Here is a 24,006-nt window from a genome sequence, read left to right on the forward strand (position 1 = left end):
CTTGCCCTGGTAACATTACTACACTGGGTATGTCCATTGGGCTGGCCACGTGAGCAGCCCAGTTTACTATTTAGCAGTGTCTCAAAGGTGCCTCAGTGATCAAAGGCACGCGGTTGCCATGCAGGTAAAGACAGCACTACCCACTAGTGTCATCCCACCAATTTCTTCTCTGGGCCGTCCAACAGTTAGTTAAACCTCTTCCTTCCAGTAGCTGCAGCCCCCTGTGCCAAGTCTCTTAGGCTGTGCCACTCTGGCTCAAAAAGAGGAAGATTTCAGTTTCCTGAATGACCTGTTCCTGAATGTAACCTCAGAGCTCTCCAACAGAGCTCACACAACATCCAGAGAGTAGCAAGAGTGATGCACACATTTTGTGGTATTTTGGAAGGGACACAGTTTGTATGGTGAATACCTGAAGCATGCTAAGAGGTCTTGAATTGAGGCATGGGCCACCAAGGGGAAGAAAGGAAGTATTTGGAACCTTAGTGAATGCCAATGCCATCCTTCTCCTTCATTTAGAGCACAGAGCCTTGCCTTGCCTTAGGCTATGTTATGATCTCCCAGAGCACAATGTGTATTCCCAATCCCAGCGGCACAGGCTAAACTATCACTCTGAGCTACTGAGGACTGTCAGTCCTAGGTGCCTGCAAATTTCTCTTTCAGATACCTATAATTTTCAAAATTCTTAGAGTGGTTTAGGGACATGCATGAGCAGCATTCCACAGTAACTTGTGGGATGGACTCATGCACTTTTGCGAAACCAACTTTTACTGCAAACGTGCAGCCTGAACTTCAAAGTGCTGAGTCCTAACGGCAGCCATTGGCTTCAGCAAAAATTCAGTTGTCTAACTCGAAAACTCAGGACTACATGGTCCACTTTTTAAGTGTTCAATACGAGATAATAAGAAGAGCACAGATTTTGTAGAGCAGGGCCCTTGTAATTTAAATTGCAAGAACAATAATGTAAGTGATTCTTTTACTCCATTTTGAATGCTGACTTTAAATATTCTCTTTACTGAAAAAAAATAAAGTCCTTATTAACAATGCCGTTTTTAAAATTCACTTGTCTTACTTAACAAATCCCTGGAAAACTTGGAATTTAGAACTTGGATACAGTTTGATCCCATCTGAATGTAATGGCTTCTTCGTTTTCCCCAGAAGCTCTATTTCAACAACGTTTTCATTTATAAGGCACTATTTACTTCAGAAATTGTTACAGGAAAAAGATTTTCTTGCAGCATCAGGGCTCCCTCTAGTGTCATTACAGCCAGGCTCTTCAGGGACCTGTATGGACCACTGCAGGTTTGTATTTTTTTTTGCTGAAGACTACAAAGCACACATTCATAACTTCTTATTTATACCCAAGATGTTAAGAAGATTTGGTCCGCTACACTGCCCCTCCACTCAGGAAATCCAAGTTGAATATTTGCCATCTGATACAGTGTTAAAATTCAGAAGGCAAATTAAAATGTCATTTTAATGCAATAAATGTTGGGTTACTACTCCTTTACCTAAAGACTATTTCTTCTATTTAGCTGCAGATCTTTACATCATTAACATAGGACCTTGCCTGACTGCTTGCAGCCAGTGCTCAATCTTTCCCATCAGAATTATCTAGGCATGTATTCTGAGTGTTTGTTACTTATCCATAACAGTAATTTCAGCCACAACAAAACTGATAATTTAACCATAAAAAAGAAAATCTGATAGATTTTTTTTTTTTTTCCCCCAAAATATGTGGGTGGTTTTTTGTTTTGTTTTGGGTTTTTTTGTTTGTCTGGTTGGTTTTGTTTTGTTTTTTCTTTTGTTTGTTTGGTTGGTTTTTTCCCTCTGTGTGTGTGGTTTTTCTGTTTTGTTTTGAATTGGTTGAAAGCTTATAGGAGCCCTAAGGAAGTCTTGGCTGCACCAGCAACTTGAAAAGGGTATTGTTGGTTGAAAATTGAATAGAAACTGATCTTCTAGTAGCACACAAAAATCCTTTCTTCTCCAACCAAATCCAATAAAAAGAAACTGATGTGTAGTGTATTATAGTGGTCAGTAATGTCACATGTTCTGCTTTAACTAATAGACTGTCAGGCTGTCAGATGCAAACAAGCAGATTTCTGTCATTAGTAGGAAAGAATTTGTCAACTGGTTGAAAGATTTTCCACATTTGCACTGAAGTACTCAGCACTGAGGTCAACTCGTGGATATGCAGCTGGCATACAGGAACCACCCTACGTAGAAGGAAGAAAGAACACACACCATCACATTTTACGTACTGGATTTCTGCCTGCCTGACTGCATGACCAAGGTTTTTTGTTTACGAAACAAGTCCTGTTATGCTTTCAAAACATAAGAAATCCTTGAGTAACAAAAGCCAAAGATAACAAAAAAAACCCTACAGAACTGCAGAAACAAAGAAATTTAGATTTACATTTCTTAAGAAAGCTAAGTCCTGCTGAAAGCAAGTAGGACACAGGGTTGGAAACCCCTGCGTGACTTAAGAAAATGAGGTTTAAAGCCATTGGCCATTTAGGCCTTTCTCAAGATGGGGCTTTTGTCTTCTCAGAAGTCTCTTAATTTTTAAGTAACCATGGAGTTTTCTGTCTGAGTCACAGCATCACAGAACAGTTGAGGTGGGAAAGCACTTCTGAAGATCGCCCAGTCCAATCCCTCTGCTGAAAGTAGGGTCACCTTCAGCAGGTTGCTCAGGGCTGTGTCCTGTCAAGTTCTGAATATCAACAAGGATGGAGACCCCACAGCCTGTCTGGGCAACCTGACCAGCGCCAATGTGAACAAGATCTTTTGAGTTTAAATGAAATTTCCTTTATTTCAGTTTGTGCCAATTAGCTCTTCCCCTTTCACTGGATACCTCTAAGAAGTCCTGCTCCTTCTTCTTCACATGGTGCCATCACCTGTTCACAGACACTGATGAGACCCTCCGAGCCTTCTCTTCTCCAGGCTGAACAATCCTAGCTCAGTCAGTGCCTTCTCCTGTGTCAAGAGTGGATTGCCTTTCTTTGGATGACAGGTAATTTTGAAATGAGCATATTAAAAAAAAAATAAAATTACTTTTTTTTAAGGAAAATATTAGTTCAGTGACTGCTGAGTTACTCACTAGAGTTACATATAACATATTGACTGATTACATTTTTGTGACAGTATTGGAGTAGCTACAATGTGGAATAGATTTTAAGTTTCATGTACCCTAAAATAAATGCATCATATTTCCAAATTTCATACTACACCATGAATCATGAGGTAAAAAAAAATAAAAGGGTCTCATTCTTTTTCACAAGTTTGGTAGCTCAGTATCCATGTGATACCTCAAACCATATTACTCACGTGTTTTCCCTTTCTCTGACCTCAGGCTTCCATCTGGTGACCAGGTCCAGCACGGAAGCACACACTGCTTGCATGGCATCTTGCATGAGGTCTCACCTGCGTGTGATACCAGGGCTCTTACACTCCTGCCCCACTGTCTCTACAGGTAGCCCCAAAACACTTAGCATGTACAGGATACTCCCATTTGCCTCCCCCCGCCTCTCATCTAACCTTCTTGCTGCAGTATTTGTTTCCTAATATGGTTTTGAGTATTACTTCCCAAGGGCTACAGTGCCAGCGATGCTGTCCCTTCTGAGGTACATCCAAGGCATGTCATGGCAAACTTCTCCGCAGGGGGTAAGGGATGCCCAGTATGTCAAGTCAGACCTGTGCAACACATGGATGGTGAAAAGACAAATTTTTTCCCGAGGCTTTCCCCAGCCGTAGAGTTTTGGAGGTCTGCTTTTACAGCCTCAGTGTTGTTATTCCATGTTATTCCATGTTAAATCCTTTTTTTTTTTGCCCTTCTTGTTTACGTCTTAGACTGAAGCTTTTTTTACAATTCCTTCTCCAGTTTTCACAAATCTTCGAGTGCCAGTTTGAAGAGAATGAAGTTTATTAGGCCTCTGCCTTCGAGATCTTTAAGAAAGCTGTTAAGTGCTATCTGGGTGAAGACCACTCCCTGTGATTTCCCTCTGGTCATGGATCACTCCTCCCATAATGTACATTGTTCTAAAAACGTAAAGATAGCAAAGCCTGCCAAAAATTCCTAAGGGAAATCTAGACTAAATGATGACTGCAAACCTCAAAGGAAAAGAAAGAACCAGACGGCTGACCCAGAAAAGAGATTCATGCCATCACCATTTTTTCTTCTTTCTGCAGTTTTGGAATATTATCTCAGTTACTCTGCTTGCTTAGTGTCAGATTTCAGGTCACAAATTCCAGTCCTATGTGCAAGCAAGTAACAAGTTAAAAAAACAACCGACCTGTTGAGACACATTGCAATGCACCCTGCCAGCTGATAACATCAGAGAAAATTTCATGACTGCAAGGCTGTTCCTGGCACGGATCATGTATGTAACTGAAGGAATGTCTGCATATTTGATCAGTTCAGTAAGTGGCTTATATACGAGTAGTTCAAATGTCCTCTTTAAAACAGTTTCTGAACGACACCTTGTGCTTTCAAGCACAGGACACCAATGATGAGGTGTGAAATCAGAGACTTATAGAATGGCTTGGGGCAGAAAGGACGTTAAAGATTACCTAGTTTCAAACCCCCTGCCACAGGCAGAGACACCTTCCACCAGACCATGCTGCTCAAAGCCTCATCCAAAACGAGGAAATGCAGAACTTTGTCTAATTTAGGTCCTATACTGGTTAGAATCATCTCAGGTGGCCCGGGAATGCTCTGGAGCCTCCCTCCTCGGAGGTTTCTAACACGGGAGCAACAAAGCTATGAGCGGCCCCGCCTGGCCACATAGCACGACCCAAGGTCACCACGACTACCTCACCCCCCTCGGCCCCCGGCGAGGAGCGGCCCCCTCTCCAGCCCCAGGCCGGTGCTTCTGGAGCAAGGGGCGGGCCGCGGGAGCAGCTGCGCCGTGCGGAGGGAGGGAGAGAGGGAGGGAGAAAGGGAAGGAGAAGGCCGCCCCGGGGCAGCGGGCGGGGAGCGCCGGGCCGGGGCCCCGCGGGACCTGCCAGCGGGGTCGGGGCGGTGAAACCCTCTCGCCGCTCCCCAGGGCTTGTGCCCGCCCCGGCCCCGCTGCCGGCCGTGGTGGTGCCCGGTCGGGCCGCGGCTCCGGCCCCGCCGTGGCAGCGGGATGGCGGGCGGGCAGGGGGCCAGCGTGCCCGGCACCCTGCTGCTGGCGGTGCTGCTGCTGGCCGGCAGCCGGCCGGCTCTCGCAGGTAGGGCTGCCCGCGGGGCGCCGCCATGGCGGGGGGCGCGCTGGCCAGCGGCCCGGCCGGCCGGAAGACACCTGCGCCGGGCGGGGGAAGGGGCGGCCCAGCGCCGATGACCGGCAGCCCTCGGCGCGGTGGGGACAGGCGGCCGGGCTGGGCCGGGACCCCGCTGGAAGACGCCTGAGCACTGAAGCAGGCTCTTCGCGATGGCCCCGCGAAAGGCAGCAGCCCGCCCGCAGGGTGCCCCGGCCCAGGAGCCCCAGCCGGCCGTGGGCCCAGTCCCTGCGCTGGCAGCCTTCGCGGGTGGGGCCCGGCCACATCGGCTCGGCGTGTGCGCGTGGCCGGGTGTCCGGCGCGGTGCTCGGGCGCCGGTGCTCTGCCGCTGCCGCCTGGCGCTGCGGGGAGCGGCCTCACGGGAGGCTGGCCAGCACAGCCACTGCGGGGATCTGGTGTTTGGCACCCAAATTCAGCTGTCTTATCTGTGATTTCAGACGTGCCAAGGGCCTGCAGCTCTGGCTGGTGGTGGTGACTGTTAAGGTGCAGGTCTTGGGCTGTCACCCAAACCACTGGATCAGCCAAAAATTTCAGCTGGAAGTTTCATTTTTCTTCTTGTGATATGTCTTCAAGTACATTATGGCATCAAAGTTTGGTAATCAAGTTTATTATCTAAATACCTCTTTAAAGTAATGGATCATCAGGCAGTTGCATAAGGGTGGTTTTTCGTACTCTGCATTCCCATGTGACACGAATCGGTTGCCATAACTCCCTTTCTTTAAAAATGTCAAGTGTCTTGCCAGTTCCTGTGATTTTGTGGTGTCTGTTTTCACTAGAAGAGAAGACTAGTTAGAAAGAAGCTCCTTTTAAAGTTACTTAATTGTAACTTTAAAAATTAGTTCTTGGTGCTTCACAGATTAGTGAAGGCTGCATCAGTAGTTTTTCTTACAGGACTCATTTCAGATACTACAAATGAAATATGCCTCTCTCATCTTTCCACAAGAGAATTTCAGAGCTCCAAGTGATATTCCCACCAGTTTTGTGAACAAAAAGCCTGCATGCAAGGTGGTGATGGTGGGCTTATTGCTCCTGGAGATGTCTTAGAGCTATCGAGGATGTCAGGGAGATCTGATTGCCACTGAAATTTCTCTAGTAATAGTAGTGTTGTCTTAAGTGGTATAACAAACGGCTTTGTCATTGATTTTGCTGGCAATAATGTTCAGCCAGCCAGTACTGCTTTGAAAATATGAAGCTGTCAAACAACTTTGTGCCTCATTGTTGCAGTAGTCCCTCCATTCCTGGCATTACAGGCTGTGCAAGGCAAAGCCAGAGGCAGAGGGTACATTTCCACACTGCAAGGTAGGGTCATAAGCAACGCAGGTTGCTGCTGCTTGCGCTAACCTGGGTGCAGCAGTGCAGGATGCTGTGGCTGAGCTATCTTCAAGATGAGCTCTGCCAGCCCATGTGTACTGGCATCACTATCACATCAGCTTGTTAAACTCCAGCTCTCCTCTCTTACTCCAGCTGCTGCTATAGCTATATGCAGAGGTAAAGAGTTCTGGCTCCCAGAATCTTAGAGTGTACATTTTAGGTGAGTGTAAGAGGTTTGAAGACTTGTAGTGTTTGATTTACCCACAAAATCTCACTGTAACCTTACACTGAGAAAGTATGAATCAGCCCTGGGAATTCACTTTTGAATACTGGTTACACCAGCTGTAAAGGGCATTCGCAGTGAATCTAGCAGCTCGCTTTTCCATTTCCATTTTCCCCGTGGTCTTTCTGTGCTGTTGATGTCATCTGCTAACAGCTTAGATAAAAGGACAAAGATGAAATTAGTATTTTGCCATGATGAAGTGTCCTATTTTGGTTCTTCAATTTCTTTCTGTCATTCTGCTGCATTGTTTCTGCTCTTTGTCCTCATAGCAAAGCTTCGTTACTGAACTCCTATTTTGGGAAATAATCAGCACTGTGTTTTGAGAGTGTAAGATTTGTAAGGAAACCATATTACCTAAGGTATTCTTTGGTCTCTTCAGTCTCACCAGCTGAATTGGATCATATCTGTGGCATAGCAAGTACTGAGTTAAAAAAAGAAACATTCAAAACATGGTTCCATCTAGCTGTAAGAGAAGATGAAGAAGCCATGAGTGCATTTTTATTTGAAGTTATATTTTTTGAAGTTTGTTTTAGGTTCTCTCCCCCCCCCCCCGTGTTTATTAGTAATTGCTGCTGAATCAGATAAAGGAGGTTCACTTTCTTCTCCTCCTGCAAAAGCGGGAGGCATTGAGATTCGTTGTAAAAGACAGGACTGTCCTCAGCATCAGATTACACCTGTGGAAGGGTAGTCATGCTTATGAAGTTCTAGTTAGTACTTTAAAGCCCGTTCAGTCTAGTTTTAATGGACAGTCACACAAACTGTAGGATTTTCTAACATGAGGACAGGTTTCAATCAGAAACTTGTGAAAAAGCAGCTACCAATCTGATTCCTTACTGCTGTTAAGAAGCAAAAAGCCAGATGTGAAAGTACTTGAAGAAAGCAATTGCTGTCAAATTTTATTTTTCTAACTGCTAGTTTATTGGAGCTTTGACTCATCAGAACTGGTCATCTTTATTTCTAGAACATGCAGCTCCTGACAACCATATGAAACATATGGCAATTTCTTTTACTATTTGCAGTGCATTTTAAAAAATAGTGATTTTTATTACTGATGTGTAGTAAAGTACATGCAGACCCTTCCAAAGTTCCAACAAAATGTTAGCCATATAAGGTAGTTTGCCTGAAATAATTACTTTTCAGTTAGGACAGCTTCATATAGTGGATTCTTCTTTTTATCCTATCTTTTTCATCTTTTTCATACCACTTGGAGAAGTTTGGGTTTTTGTTTTTTTTTTTTTCCCAGAAGCTTTAGTATAAATTAATCACTTTTAAAGTAATTGTGTGCGAGTGCTAGAACACAATATCTGTTTCTCCAAGATATTTTTATATAGTCTGAAGTTAGGATTCTCTATAGTCACAATGGTTTCAAACACGTTATTGGGATATTCAAGGTGAAAGAAGGGAATACAACTAGATGGGGAAATAAATGTATTAATCACAAAATTCAGAACAGATACTCATGGTATGTTAAAAAACCAGTTTGGCTCAGTTGTGCTGATAAATGGTTCCAGCTAAGTTCCGCAGTACAAAACTGAAGCACGCTAAACTAGCAGACTTTTGTAGGAGTAGAGTCAGTATTTGTACATCAGGGAATTCACTTTGGAGAGGACTGACAGCTCTTCTGGGGGAGCAGTGGTAGGAGTCTTGGACATGGGTGCAAAGCTTTGTTAGGTGGAAAGAGATAGAGAAATGTTTTGGTTCTGTGGGACACCTCTAGGCATGTTTATACTGTGGAATGTGTGTCCATACAATAACTGCAAGTGTGTTCTTTAATCTCTCATTCTGCATTTTTTTTTTTTTTCTGGCGAAGGGCTGTTAAAAGCTTGTTACGTTGGGTAAGTGGAACTTGGTACTCTTTCACTATGTTCTCTCCCTTTTTAATGTGTGTCCACTTGTCCTGTAGAATGACAGTAAACAAGGCTTTTAAAAGTTATTAATATCACAACATCTTATTTATATTTGGTATTAATAGGCTCTGAACACTTGTTTCCATCACTCAAATCCTATCCCAAGAGAGAGTCTTCCTGTTATATTTATTTTGGAGGTTGTGTACTGGTTTTCCTGTGGTTTAGGACAACAGAGTTTGGAACTGCATATTTCATCTTGGTTACAGCAGAAGCTATTTGGAACTCAAGGTGTCTCTCATTGTTTTGCTTAGCATTTAGTGCATAAGGACCCTTAATGAGTCTTCAAGCTGTACTTCTATGAAGCTTGGAAGTATTTTTACTGTGTGGAAACCTGCTTTCTTCCCTAGGTTGCACAACCCCTCCGCCTCTCACTGGATCACCCTAAAAGACTTGATGGTACAAAATAAATGTATCAGTACCGAAAATCAGCTGCTCTGTTTTGAGAATGAAGGGACAAAGGCGGAATGGGGGGGGCACCACGTTATACCACCTTGGTTTCTCTACAGCCCTGAAGTGAGCTATCACAGAACGTGCCTAGTTGTTTAATATTAGTGTGAAAAGGTCTGCTCCTCAAAAGGAGATGTCACACCTTTTTTACCAACCACAGGGAGAAACAGGCCACACTCTTAGCGAGAGGTTCTATTTGAACGTCCAAAATAGTAGAGAGTCAAAAACGTACCAGAACTTGTCAACACATGGAAACCCACGGTCTGGAAGATTTAGTGCCTGAGCTACCTGTGCCAGTTGATTTCTGTTCCTGTTACACTTCCATCAGTGAGCTGCAGGGGACAAAGCTTCAAGGTGCAAACCTTAGTGGGACAATGGGAAGCTTATTCGTTCAAATGCCTAAAACAGGTGTTGCCTCTAGATATGCTAAAGGTGATGAAGCCAGCACCTCACCAGTCACAGCTGATGTTGTATGTGTTTCTTGCACTTTATCTGAGCGTGGTGGTAGGATGGGTGAATTAACCTTTATTTTGACTTTGCGTTTTTTGCACATAAAAAGATAAAGTACCTTTATTTTCTTAAAGGTACATTGTACAGTTGGAGTGTCTTGGGAGAAATGTGCATCTAGTATTCCAACCTTGTCCTGGGCTGCATCAAAAGCAGCGTGACCAGCAAGTCAAGGGAGACCCCACCTGGAGTCTGTGTCCAGCTCTGGGGTTCCCAGCACAAGAGGGATGTGGACCTGTTGGAGTGAGTCCAGGGGAGGGCCACGATAATGCTCAGAGGGCTGGAGCACCTCTGCTGTGAAGACAGGCTGAGAGAGTTGGGCTTGTTCAGCCTGGAGAAGAGAAGGCTCAGGGGAGGCCTTAGAGCAGGTTCCAGTGCCTGAAGGGGGCCTACATGAGAGCTGGAGAGGGCCTTTTTACAAGGACATGTAGGGATAGGCAAGTGGTAGTGGATTTAAGCTGAAAGAGGTTAGGTTCAGATTAGGTGTTAGGAAGAAATTATTTCCTGTGAGGGTGCTGAGGCACTGGCACAGGTTGCCCAGAGAAGCTGTGGCTGCCCCATCCCTGGCAGTGTTCAAGGCCAGGTTGGATGGGGCTTGGAGCAACCTGCTCTAGTGTAAGATGTCCCTGCCCATGGCAGGGGGGTTGGAACTGGGTGAGCTTTAAGTCTCTTCCAGCACAAACCATTCTGTGATTCTATGATCTAGCAGATACGGACGCTCTGTGGCTGGGCCTCCTAGATACCAGTGTACCACAGGCCAACGCAGATGGCAACACAGCAATTTCAAAAGTGACCTTCCCCCTCCTGCTTTCTTCTTTTTAGTTCCTTCTTATACGGTCAGCCTGTAGAACACACTGATGCAGGTTATAGTGAGGCCACTGCCTGAACCATGTTCTCTGCTGAGGAGTTACTGTGGCACATAAGTGATGATTGTCTTTGGCTTTTTTGCTGCCCATCGCAACAAAACCTCCTGGTTCCGGAACTTGGACAGGATCTTGACTGAAAATACATGGGCTATGTTAGACTTAATCCTTTACTTTTATGATTTCATCTTTAATGACTAAGCGGTGTAATAGATTGCATGACTACACGTCCCCTTCCCGTAAAACAAGTTATATATAGTTGTTTTCACAGCAAATTAACAGGGAACAGTTTCTATGAGCAGCCGTAGTTCTGTGGCCTAATTATGACATTTATTATAGAGTTGAAAATAGAAGATCAATATATTAGGTATTAAAAGTAAACAAATGCTTTTGTCTGCATCAGAAGGATTTAGGATGTCTGAAAATACTTTCAACTGTTACCTACATTGTTTTTCTTTACACTGTAGACTTCTGTCAAAAGCATTATCTTTAAAGGGCCCTGGCACTTATACCTCGTGAACATTCTGAAGACAAGAACATTGTCCAAATACTCTCTTGTATAGGAACTATGTAATTTTTCTTTTCTGTTTGAAGAGCAAATTATTTCAATTTTTTCATAGAAGGATGGCTGTTAAGGGCAGGGAAGGGATCTGGTAAAATGCCCCTCTTTTTCATTTGGTATGAATGTAAAAAGCTTTATGAGCTTAAAAGTCTTTCTGGATTACTGGTTCAGGCACAGTAGAGAAAGCCTCTCCATATGGCTTGCTTTGGGAAGAAAAGGGATCCAAAGAAGTCTTGAGATATGTAGAGCTCTGGCTGCTTCCTGTCCATAGTAAAGACCAAAAGGAGCTGAACAGACTTGAAGCTGCATTAAATTACTTCCAATTAAGATGTGACTGTGGAATTGTGATTCTAAGATCACTATTCTTCATTATGATCTTTATGCATTGCTGAGAAGATATGTAATTAGTCTGAAATGAGAAATGCTGACAGAAAGAAGTGGGAAAAAAAGAAAAAAGAAGTCCATTCTTTCAGTTAGCTCTTTAGTCTTCATTTTGTTGTTGGATGGGCGTGCATAGCTTATGATATCGATGTGCATAGCTATGTGAGTCGAGTTCTTGTGGATACAATTCTGGGGTTGTTAGTTTTGGCAGTGGAGAAGAGAACTTTTATTGCTTTGCACTTTGAGTACAGAAGCCAAAAGGAAAATTATTCACGGTATAGCTATTTGTTGAATTTGATGTTTTTAACACTAGAGAATGAAAGCTGAACAAAAGGGTAAAATGGCAGTCCAGTGCCATCACTAGGTGATGAGTGAATGAAGAACCTTTTGGTTCAACTCAGGATGAACAGATCCTTAAATTGACATCCCAAGTGATTATGCCATATTTTTTTTTAAGCCTTCATGTCCATGAAGTGACATTACAGCTGACATAGATCTGGCTCAGCTGCTTTCACCCATTTTTTCATTTTAGGGCATAGAGCTGTTAGAGAGTAGGTTGTCTGCCCAGGCACTCCAGAGGAATCGTTCCCTATATGATCTGCTGAATTCACGTGTCCAGTAGTAAGAGAGATTCAAGGCTGGTGTTGTTGATTGAATTCCACTTATTTGCTGTAATGATCCACAATAAAATGACCTCTTTTAATAAGCTGTGGCACCACATTCGAGGTCACTCATAACACAGTTTCAGCCAGAAATCAGTCTAAAAGTGTCTGCTCCAGAGAAACTTGATTCCTATACTATAATAACATGCTGCTTAGTTTGGTGGGTAGTGAAGCTGAAATCACACCAAGGCACTGTAGGTGGTCTTGGCCCAAGATCTCATTTAGTGCTGGATCAGTGCCTAGGCTGATGTTGAGTTTCCTGCTGCACATTCAGTGGTGGATTCTGACTCTAAAGTGTTTTATGGAAGGCAAAAGCTTTAACTTATGTTTAATTTTTCTTTTCCAGGAAATTCATATATAGTGTAAACACCAAGCCAATTCCCAGTGTCATGCTGCAAAATATTGACTCTGCAACTTAAATTCTAGTTATTCTCAATTGCACTTAATAATCCATGAATAAGTTTGTCTTTCTGCTTAATTGCTTCCTCCAAAATCCATTTTTTCCTCTGCATACTTGAGTCTAATGAGATTATCATGTCTTTAAAAAGTTATTTTCAAGTTCTATCAGCAGCCATTAGTTTCAATTCAGAAATTCTGGGCTGTGTTACGATGATGGTAATGAAACTTTCAGGGCATTAACATCTGTGAACGCTTTGAATTTCATTTGTTAATTTCTGAGGAAATTCACTGAGAAAATTATAGTGACATCTCTTACTGGCCAGTTCTGTAGGGGTGCTAGGATGTAATGTAGCAAAGCAAAAGTAACTGCTTCTCAGAGTCTCAGTAGGGTGAGAATGGTTTCTCTTCTCAACGAGAAACCTTCTTGTACCCATAACATTATATTGATGCTTTGATGTTACTACAGCGGCTGAAGGAAGTGGGGTAATCTTTTGATTAAGACAGCTTATTTCAGATAGCTAGGTTATGCTTCCTTTGATCTTCAGAAAGACAGTATCTCTGCCTCATTTGCTGAGATGAAGGTCAGGGGACTCCTCTCCCTTACATGTATTACTGGGTCCAAAGCTTTATAGGATAGAGACAAGATAGAGAACAGTGACAGTTCTAGCCACTTCTGTAATATGAACTTACCACAATATAAAAATTACGAGCATTTAACCTGTTTCCTGTCTTATTAGTAAAAATTAATCCTCCTTTACCTGTGTGTGTGGGTTGTCTCTAGTTCCGAATACACACTTTAAAAGGGAGGTCTTTCTTTGTTAACCCCATAGTATAAACATTTCTGTTACCCACAACCAGCATTGGTTCTCTTGCTATATAGATTTAATGGAAGGCCTGTGAGGTATAAGAGAGCTATTTGATGAAAACTTCTTTTATACTAGAAGTAAACTGATGGAGAAGAATTCCTTTTTGTTCAACTTGGAATCAATTTTTCCATGCACAGTGGTGACTCTTTCTTTGCAAGAAATAGATGTACTTAAGTAATCTAAAAATCTCTCCTGTGTTTCTCTGGGTACTTAATATAACACACTGTTACATAGCTGTTGGCTGTGGGGTTTGCCGAAATCTGATTCTTTGGAGAGCCACCTTGAATTTTTAAGTATACTGCAGAAAATTTTTAGAGACTGCTAATGATTGTGTCATGAAACTGCTGTTTAATGAGACCTTTGATTTGATACTCTGTAATGTGCAAAATCGAGTTCAGGGTCTGAGTTAAAGCCACACTTTGTAAGTGTCGTCAGAGCTTGTTGGATGCAGGAAAGGGACAGCTAGTGTAGAGACAGGAACAACGAAACCTTGAAAGTTCTTTGGGATTATGGTTACTTTTAAAAAGAACTGTGTTAAAATAAGAAAGTTGTCTCAGAATGAAGCTAAAAGCTGCAAAATAAATATTTAGCTGATGGCATCCTGAAAGAGTTGTGTCCAAACACAGCTGAAAGCAGCATAAACCCTGGCAGATGTAATGTGAAAATAGACAGGCCTGGGAAAAAAAAAAAAGGTCAAAGATCAGCTAGCTGAATGAATCAAAGCTTTTAATAAATCCTTCTTAAATATATCAAGAACAAAACCCCTGCAGAGGGTCTGTGCAGCCAGTTGATTAAGTTATCAGTATAAAAGAAACACTCAGAAAGGGCATGGCCACTGCAGAGAAGCTAAATGAAATGGTCTTTACTGCTAATTGGGAAGATTCCCAAGCTGTAATTCCCCCTTTTTTGTGGAGGAAACAAGAGGCGCTGACTTAAAAGACCTTAGGGATGAAATTGCTTGCTCGCTAGGGGTAGCATCTGATCTCATGCTTTAAACTACCTGGGTACTTGAAGCCTGGAGGGTGGCAAATTTTATGCCGGTGTTTAAAACAAGAACGACCATGGGATTGTAAGCATGACATCCATACCATTCATATTTATAGATACTGTAACAAAGGATAAAATATGCAGGAGTAAGTATGATCAACTTGGGAAGAGTCAGTAGGATTATTTTAAAGATAAAACCACGCTGGATGGGGCTTTGAGCAACCTGGTCTGTGGCAGGGGTTTGGAACTAGATGATCTTTAAGGTGCCTTCCAACCCAAACCATTCTGTGATTCTATGGTATAAGTTCTGCTTTACAAACCTCTTGGAGTTTTCTTGATGGGCATGGGAAAGCTGACTAAGATTTAGATTCCCAAAAGGCTTTTGGTAAAGTTTGACATCAAAAGCTTTTGAGAAGCCACTGGATAGAAATGCAGGGCTTTGCATATTAAGTAATGCATTAAAAGGTGGGAGAAAGGGGTAAATAATTGATATTTTTTGCATAGGAGGGAAATTATCAGCAGAGTTTCTGATGATTTGGTCTTGAAATCTTTGATCTTGTGCTGTTCAGTATAGTAATAATGAGGATAGTAAAGACAGTGAGTAGTTGAATGAGAAAGTTTGTTATGGTTACTGTTTTTCAAGGCAGAAAAGAGGGGAGGAGAGTGAAGGAGGTCTGTACAGAACTGAGTGACTGGCCAACAGGGCAGCAGGGGTGGTTGGAGGCTGCGTACAGGAAACAAGAGGGAACTTCAGCCTGGAAAAGAGATGGATGAGAACATATGAAAGAATGATGCAGATTATCTGGAGACCTGTAGGTCTTTCATCAGAGATGGCAGAGGATGTCTCTGATGGAGATGTAAGAGTGTGTTCTAGATGAATATGTTTCCAAAGAAAAACTGGAGGAGTACTTCAGAGAGAAATTCTTTGGCAGTTATGAAATAGAGCGACTATGGCAAGCTCAGGAAAACACCCAAACCAAAAAAATAATGGGAAGAGTATTTGAAGGAAATTATTAAATGTGATTGCACTGTTCTTATGATGTTCCCTGTCATCACTGTTGGGGGTAGAATACTGGGCCATATTCTTTCTTTGTCCATACTGGTTTGGCCTTTGGGCTCTTATCCAGTAGATTGGACTGGTGAATTTGATGTCTGAGATCTAGTTTCATTCATTCATATTTAAGTATATAGGGAGTTAATATAAGTTTTAAACATATATTTAGCTGTAGATGAGAAAAATACTTTTTTGTGTGTGTGTGACTAAATCCTCTGTTTTCCTTTTTTTCTTTCAGTATCATTTTATGGTGATAGCTTTGTGGAGTTGAACATGGTAGAAGCATCCTCTCAGACATCCTTACAGTTGAGGTTTCGAACAAGCAAGCCACATGGACTGCTTTTTCTTGCAGCTGGGAAGAAGGATTATTGTTTAATGGAGCTACTTTCAGGATACTTAGAGGTATGCTCCATAACTATAGCTAAAAGGACACATGTGGCTTGTGTTGTTTAGTGTTTTAAGGTGTTACCTATAACAATTCTAATAGGTTATGTTTTTAAAAATGGAAAGATCACAAAATATAATCGATAATTTCAAAATGTGGTATTTATTTCTTACAATTATAGTTATTAAAATTGGACTCTAAATGCCTTTTGAGATCTCTAGATCTTAAAATGAAGATCATTGTGTTCAAAGCATGAGGTCAGTAGAGTCAAAATTTCAGATTTGATGATGTTAGCGTCATAGAAAATGGTTCCAAATAATGTTTTTTATGTAAGGTAAATTCTTGAAATGTTACTGTCCTTTGATTTCTCGGGAGTGTTGGTCTTAGCAGAACTGCAGAGGAGTCCATTCCCTTTTCTGCAGTTATTCAAGCCATATTTGTCATGGCAGGTAAACCTACAGAAAATTTTAGTGGAATTTCTTTTTTTTCAATTTTTTCATTTTTTTCAGTTTTTTCAATTTTTCAATTTTTTTCAATTAATTTTTTTTCAATAGGAAAATTAATGTATTAACTACATATTGATATATTATTATGAAAAATACTGCTTTGGATTTTGATGGTTAAAATTCTGTCTCTTGCAGTTGAGGATTAACTTTGGAGTGGGGGAACGAGTACTGCATTCTCAGCAAAGATCTCAGCTGAATGATTTAGCTTGGCACCTGGTTGAACTACATCATGAACATGACAATGTCACATTGGTTATTGATAAACATGATACAAGTAGTGCAAAAATGCCTGGAATTTTCTATGAATTAAATATTGATTATGGATTTTACATAGGTGGTACTAGTAAACTTGATGTTCCCTACATTGTTGGATCACTACCTAGTTTCCGAGGATGTATTGATGATGTATCATTCAATCAGCTAGACATTCTGATGCCTCTGAGACCTTCTCCTGGCTTTAAAAATGTCCATGAAGTTTCAGTGGGGTGCAGTGATGAATTCTTTGCAGGTGAAGATGAACCCATTAGTTTCTTCAGTTCCAGATCCTATGTTTCTTTCCCATTGTGGAATGTTGCTGATGAGGGAATCTTGGAGTATACATTGCAAACCTCAGCCACACGTGGCTTGCTGCTTTACCATCCTGGGAAAATGGGAGATTTCATTGCAATGGAAATGGAAAATGGACTAATTAAAGCTTATGTTGGAAAATTTAAAAGTAGAACCCAGCTTTCCTCTCGTAAGTCAGTCAACGATAGTCACTGGCACTACATCAAACTGAAATTTACTGCAGAATATTTGCAGCTGACACTGGATGAAGAAACTGTGAAAAAATCTTTGCCTCCCTACAGTAAGCTGCCACTTCTGAAGGGGTCTCTCTTTGTAGGTGGTGTAGATGACAGCGCACGATCAGAACTGATTAAGTTAGAGCTAGTCTCAGTGTCTGGGAAGTACGCCAGAGGAGGGTCCTTCAAAGGTTGCATAAGAGACCTGAAAACCAATTCAGAAAAGAAATCGCTTAAGAATGTTCTGGTAACAAAGGACATTTCAGCTGGATGTGAAACAGAGAGTGCTTTTAATGCAAACCTTTCTTTAGAGATGGCTGTGAAGAACCCTACTGTGAAAGCAGCCCCAACGTTTGCCATTTCCCCTGAAAGCTCTGTCTCTCCGGGCAAGGAAGACAAAAGCCGCCTTTTAGTTCTAAGTAACTTGATCGTGCTAGAGGGCGGACAAGCTTCACTCGAATCTAAACATATTGAAGTCAACTTAGATTTTCAGAAATTAGACATTCATCAATCACAAATTCTTTTTGAAATAAAAACCCCACCCTCTCATGGAGATTTGAAACTAGATGTTGAACCAGTGCAGGAGGTAAATACATTTACTCTGCAGGACATATGGCAAGGGAAGATTCTTTATGTCCATGATGGCTCTGAGGACACTTATGATTATTTTAATTTCTCCATTTCTACCAGCAGTGAGAAGATTGTGCCTCCATGTTTGCAAGGAAATGAACAGTATGTGTTTAGCATTACTGTCACTCCAGTAAATGATGCACCTGAAATTACACTTCCCGAGGGAAACTTGCTTCTTCTCTTGGAGAACTCAAAGAAACGTTTGACTAGTGATCTGATAAAAGTTCTAGATACGGATACAGATCCTGTGGATCTGAGTCTTTCAGTGCTTGGAAATCTGAATGCAGATGCAGGGTATTTAGAAGATTCAAAGCATCCTGGAAAAGCTATTACTACTTTTTCTAACGAGGACTTAAGAGAAGGCACTGTTTTCTTTGTCCACACAGGCGTCAAGAACTCAAGGATTGTTCTGAGGGCGAGTGATGGTGAGAAGGTGAGCAACACCATTGTGTTACGTGTCATGGCAGTTCCATTGGATTACAGAGTTGTTAACAACTCGGGAATAAAACTACTCCAAGGTGTTACAGCTCTGATAACACCTAGGCATCTGGCGGTCGAAACAAATGCCAACCTCCAGGAGCTGGAGATCCGTTATGAGATCACAGAGCCACCCCAGTTTGGGGAAGTCCAAAGGCAGCATTCAAGGGGAGAATGGAAGCGAGTCAACTCTTTTTCTCAGCGCTCTCTTGAGCGCAGCCGTGTGAGATACTATAGCACTTTTAAAGAAATACAGCTGGAAAATGTTACTGACCAATTTAAATTCAAAGTTAGCATAGGAAACAGAATGAGTGAAGAGCACATGTTTCCAATCAAAGTGAAATGGTTAAGATACATTGTATTGAAACATGCTCCTCTAGAAATTGAAAAATCAAAAAAAAGGTACTTGAATTCAGATAATCTTTTTGCTGTGATTGTGGATCTAGAAATACCTGAAGATGAGCTTCATTTTAAATTGCTGTCCCTACCAAAGAATGGACAGATACTACTTAATGACCAGCCTTTGAAAAAAGATTCAGTCTTTAGCCAGAAAGATATTACTGATCAAAAAGTGGCATATGAATTAAACTGCAGATATCATGAAGATAACATTGATTCGTTTCAGTTCCTCATTTCCACAAAGTATCTGGAATCAGATATGTACAAGTTTGAAGTCTACATCAAATCAGATCTCAGAAACATTATTTTGACTAACAGTGGTCTTAGAGTTACCGAAGGTGAAGGAGAGTTAATAACAAGCGCAGAGTTGTTTGTGCAAACACCGGATAATAAAACTTTCCAATATAAAGTTATACAGTTTCCTAAACACGGGAAATTAAAACTCATTAATTTTTCAGGCTCATTCGAAAGTAATCACAATCTTACCACTTTCACTAACAAAGATATAACTAATAAGCGCCTTATGTACATGCATGATGATTCAGAGACAGTGTTTGATGAATTTCTTGTCAGAGCTTCCAGTTCCAGTGAAGAGTCACGAAAGTGGGCAAACTTTGATCCAGAAGTAGAACCTTTGTCAGTAGAAATTAGATTCAACATTTCTGTCCAGCTGAAGAATGATGAAAAACCAGTACGTGTAGTTGATAAGATATTTAACATAGTGAGAAATGGGCAGCGATTATTAACTTTGGCAGATCTTTGCTATCATGATCCTGATTCTGATTTTGATGATGGACAGTTGCTATATACTAGACGTGGCATTTCCAATGGAGACTTGGTGCTAACAAATAATACTTCACACAGACTCTACCAATTCAAACAAGTGGACCTGGAGCAAAAGCAGGTCCTGTTTATACACCGTGGTGCAGATTTTGGGCGTTTTGTGCTCTTTGTGACAGATGGCAAGCACTACACCTCTTTGCTTCTAGAAGTTAGTGCCACTGATCCTTATGTTAGGTTGGCAAATAATACAGGCTTGTTGGTTCAAAAAGGGAAAGAGGAAACTGTTACAACAGCTAATCTAAGTGCTGTTACAAACCAAGATATAAGAAATGATCATGAGCTTACATATGAGATATTCTCTTTCCCAAAATATGGAAGAATATATGTAAATAATCTGTTGATGGATACCTTTTCTCAACGTGATCTGATAAAGGGGTATGTGACCTACCGGCATGATGACAGCAACAATTTTATTGACACATTTAACTTTACGGTCCATGCTAGAGATGTCCATCTGGATGCTGGAGTACGTGTTCGCATATATTTGGAAAGTCAACACTGGCCACCAAGGATTGTGAACAAAAACAATCTCTTGGTTGAAGAAGGAAAACCAGTTAAAATCAGTAAAGGAAAACTGCAGGTAAGTTAACTGTGGTGTTCGTTTCTCCAATCTTATAGCAAGTTTTCTTCACTGCTTTCTCAGCTGTTGCAGTCTCTTTGTCTTCTTCAACTCCTTTTAGTTTGTACTAACATGACTGCATTCTGGATGCTTTATTCTGGAGGGACTGACACTAGCAAGCTTCTGTTTCTAGAAAGGAAAATGGGTTATGTTAAAGAAAAAGGCTGCCCATGGTCTTTGACTCCATTACATATTGGTGCTTGAGAAGATTAAGATTTGAAGATACTGCACTTGTATATTTATTTTTGTTGTTAAAATTGTTGGTACTTCATGTATCATTCTTAGTTGAGCTGGTGTGAAATGCCACGGAATCATAGAATCAACCAGGTTGGAAAAGACCTTTAAGATCATCAAGTCCAACTGTTACCCCAGGACTGCCAAGTCCACCACTAAACCATGTCACTAAGGGTCTCAACTACCTCATTTTTGAATACCCCCAGAGACGGTGACTCCACCACTACCCTGGACAGCCTGTTCCAATGCCTGGTCACCCTGTCAGTGAAGAAATTTTTCCTAATATCCAATATAAACCTCCTCTGGGATTTTGTTTCATTCAGTTTGGAACTAGCCCAAATAATACTGTCTGAGGATTGCATCCAAAATTTTGAAAACATCAAATCACAAACCTGAGGTCATTTCCTTTTGGTTGATACCTTCGTGCCCGTTGTTTGTCTGTAGCCTTTCAGTAACCACCGCAAGGGGGCTCTGGCAGCACACTGCTGTGCTGCTGAAATCCCTGTTTCAGGCAGGGGTTCTGAGGCTGCTGGTTAACAGTTCCTTTTCAAAACACTCCCATGCCATGTTTATTTAACACGTCTACTTGAAGTATTGTATTAAGAACCGTGTAACCCAAATAAGGAATACCAGTTAATTAGAAGGACAATGCCAGGTTTGAGAGTGAAAAATTCAGAAGAGAATTAAAGAATTTCTCCTGTTTCTGTTCAAGTAATTTTGGGGTGTGTTTTTAAATTTAAGGTTGCTCATGAAAACAGTTCTCCATCTGAGATTGTGTTCACAGTAAGACAGCTTCCAGTGCATGGATACATTCGGAAGTTTTCCTCAGAAGAAAGTTATCTCAGAGCTGATGCTGACCAAAGGCCGGTTTTGAGCTTCACACAGCAAGATGTTGATGAGGGCAAAGTTCAGTATGTGCAGACAGTTCCTGACCAACTAGATGACCGTTTCTCTCTGGATGTGACTAATGGTGTCCGAACAGTGAGTGAAATAGAGATCTCTGTAGACATCATCCCCAGAACGATTCCACTGGAAGTACAGAACTTCACCGTGATTGAAGGGGGCTCGAAAGCCCTGGTGGAAGACTATCTAAAAATTTCAAGTAGACACTTTGCTGGACTCAGCTGTGAATTTGTTTTACTTGAGCAGCCAAAACATGGATATGTTGAAAACTCTCGTGTTCCTGGAATAAAGTTAGCCACATTTACCAGAAAGCAGGTAATGTGTTTAGATCTGCTGTAGTCACAATGAATTCTTGTATTGCTAGAAGCTGTGGGATGATTTGGTGGGAGGTGGTGAGATGCATGAGTTTGAGCTTTATTCTGGCCTTGTATCAAAGATCTTTCTGCAGTTGCTACCTGGTCATTTGGGGTGGGGAGGAAGGATGCATTGTTACAGTAAACCACATCACTTCCTTGTGTGCCACTAGTCACACAGACTGGTATGCTATAATCACAGTAGACTTATGGGCCACTCATACTCAGGCAGTGTTGCTACTCTGGAAACCTAAGATAGACAGACTGTGGGTACGTTTTGAAAAGAGAAAATGGTGTGTAGATTGAACAAGGAGGAAAGTGGGAAAAAAAAAAGTTCAGGTCATGGCTCTGATAAGCTAATTTTCAGTCTTTTGGCTCTAAGAAGCAAAACTGTATCATAAGTCATCTTTTAATACTATGTTCAGTTTATAGATTCCAGGAAACATTGTGGTAAATATGGTGGGATTGGATTTTCCACTTTCCATTCAGAAGGAAGGGGGAATGCCAGGACTGGCAAGTTGAGATATGCTGTCTAGAGGAATGGACAGATGATCTTTTAGCCTCTTTAATTTTTCAGGTTGTTATATTTTTCAGGTGGAACAAGAATTAATCTACTATGTTCATGATGACAGTGAAGAACTGATGGACAATTTTACTGTGATAGTGAACAACACAGAATTATGGAAACAAAGCTTGCCCAAAACTGTATTTGTAACAGTTACTGCAGTAAATGATGAAGCTCCTGTTATAAAAGTTAACAGAATTCTTCGGGTATGTTTGTCAACATTTTGAAATGTTAAAATTATTTCTAACCTGATACCATTTAATGCGCATTCATTAGCAGACTGTTAGGTTTGTATCTGGTGGAATAGTCAATATAATAAATAGTGGTCCTGGAATTTAAATAAATTAGTGTTAATGAAGGAGGGCAGTACAATGGATAGTGTGTATTTATGGAGATTCTGGTCATCATGAAGAGCAAGTCAAGTTTATCTAGGAGGCTGACTGAGCTTTCTTTTAATCTAAAAGATACATGAAGTGTCTTAGACTGACTTAGGGCTCGTGGGGTGGGGTGGCTTGCACCTGGATCACTGTTGTGTTTTGGTGGTGTTTGCTAGGGTGCCTTGAGGGCTGTTGATGCACAGGGTAGCTTAGAAAAGTGCCTAGAGTAGCGATGGTGAGGGTGCAAGCGTCTCACTGTTGTCTTTGCACAGCCTTCAGACCCTGTGCCTCTTGACAGTAAGTGTACTGAAAGGTCAGACCTGTTGAGATGTGTTCTGCTGCCTGCTCCTCTCCGGATCCCAGTGGGGCAGGACGACAGATGAGAGCAGCAGTCTCACTGGCGCTTCATTAGAGAATTGACTACATGTGGGGTATTTGTGTTACAGAACAGGAACGTTTCCTTCTTGAAAAAATCCTGGTAAGGATAATACATGCAATCTGTGAAAATCTGGGGTGTTAGAGGTCATCAGAATATTAGTGCAGACACTGAAGCTATTACTGTGTAATACTGTGAGCTAAAAAAAGAACATGCTAACTTGTTTCTAACTCTGCTCCACCCAAATTCCTGAAGAAAATTTTATAATTGTTGCCTGATGCTACCTTTTCCTCCTAATAAATTTAGCTGGCTTTTTAATGATTCAATCTTCAAAAAAAAGTCACTTCTGTCACTTCAGTTTCTGTGCTTTGCTGGATTTCTTTATTGATGTATTTATAGGGCTCTTATTTGTTTGTGTTACAACAGCACTGAGTAATCAGAACCTATCTATTATGGACTTACTGCCCATGTAAACTAAAAAGCCCCTGTGTGTAAAGGCTTCCAATCTGAGATCTGATGAGTAAAAACAAATTAGGTGACTGAAAAGTAAATTTAAATGGATATATAATAAACCTGTGCTCACAGTAAACCAGCTGAGAGGCATCAAGACAAAGATATTTAGGAATAAGTTTAAAAGAAGCTAAGCAGGGTATGTTGAGGCCACATCCACATGTATCATCCACAATGCTGCATGATACACTTTACACAGTGGTGGCATCAATAACATGCATTTAGTTTTGCGTAGTTAGTTGTGTGTTGCAAAGGGAGAATGGATTACTGCAAAGGTAATTATAACCTTGTGTTGTGTATTTAGGCTTTTCACATGAGAAAAGACATAGTTTTTGAATGGTGGTAGTGATAGCATTGTGTAGCTTCACAGTGAAGGTAGGTGGTCTGTGATGATCTGCAGGTTTCTATGGCGCAAGATAACCTGCCCTGTGCAGAGAGTGCTGGCAGAAGGGCAGACTCACTTGACAAGGATTTGGGTGGTACTGAGTAAAAACTTTATGTAAAGTATTTACAGTGGTACTCTACAGACATCAGCACAGCATGCAGTAATGTTTGTCTAGTA

At 41.4% G+C, this 24,006-nt stretch overlaps 1 protein-coding gene across 1 annotated transcript in view; it reads left to right on the forward strand.

Moving 5' to 3' along the window:
• Nucleotides 1-5,025: 5,025 nt before the first annotated feature.
• The window catches only part of LOC115600920 (chondroitin sulfate proteoglycan 4-like), a 41,304-nt gene continuing 22,323 nt past the window's right edge, over nt 5,026-24,006 (forward strand). The window contains exons 1-5 of the mRNA XM_030470380.1: nt 5,026-5,208; nt 15,724-15,887; nt 16,512-20,087; nt 21,102-21,578; nt 22,211-22,387. Coding sequence (XP_030326240.1) covers nt 5,124-5,208; nt 15,724-15,887; nt 16,512-20,087; nt 21,102-21,578; nt 22,211-22,387 — 4,479 coding nt within the window. The 5' untranslated portion in view covers nt 5,026-5,123. The remainder of the gene's footprint in view (nt 5,209-15,723; nt 15,888-16,511; nt 20,088-21,101; nt 21,579-22,210; nt 22,388-24,006) is intronic.

Source organism: Strigops habroptila, chromosome Z, assembly GCF_004027225.2.
Source record: "Strigops habroptila isolate Jane chromosome Z, bStrHab1.2.pri, whole genome shotgun sequence".
NCBI classification, from domain to species: Eukaryota; Metazoa; Chordata; class Aves; order Psittaciformes; family Psittacidae; genus Strigops; species Strigops habroptila.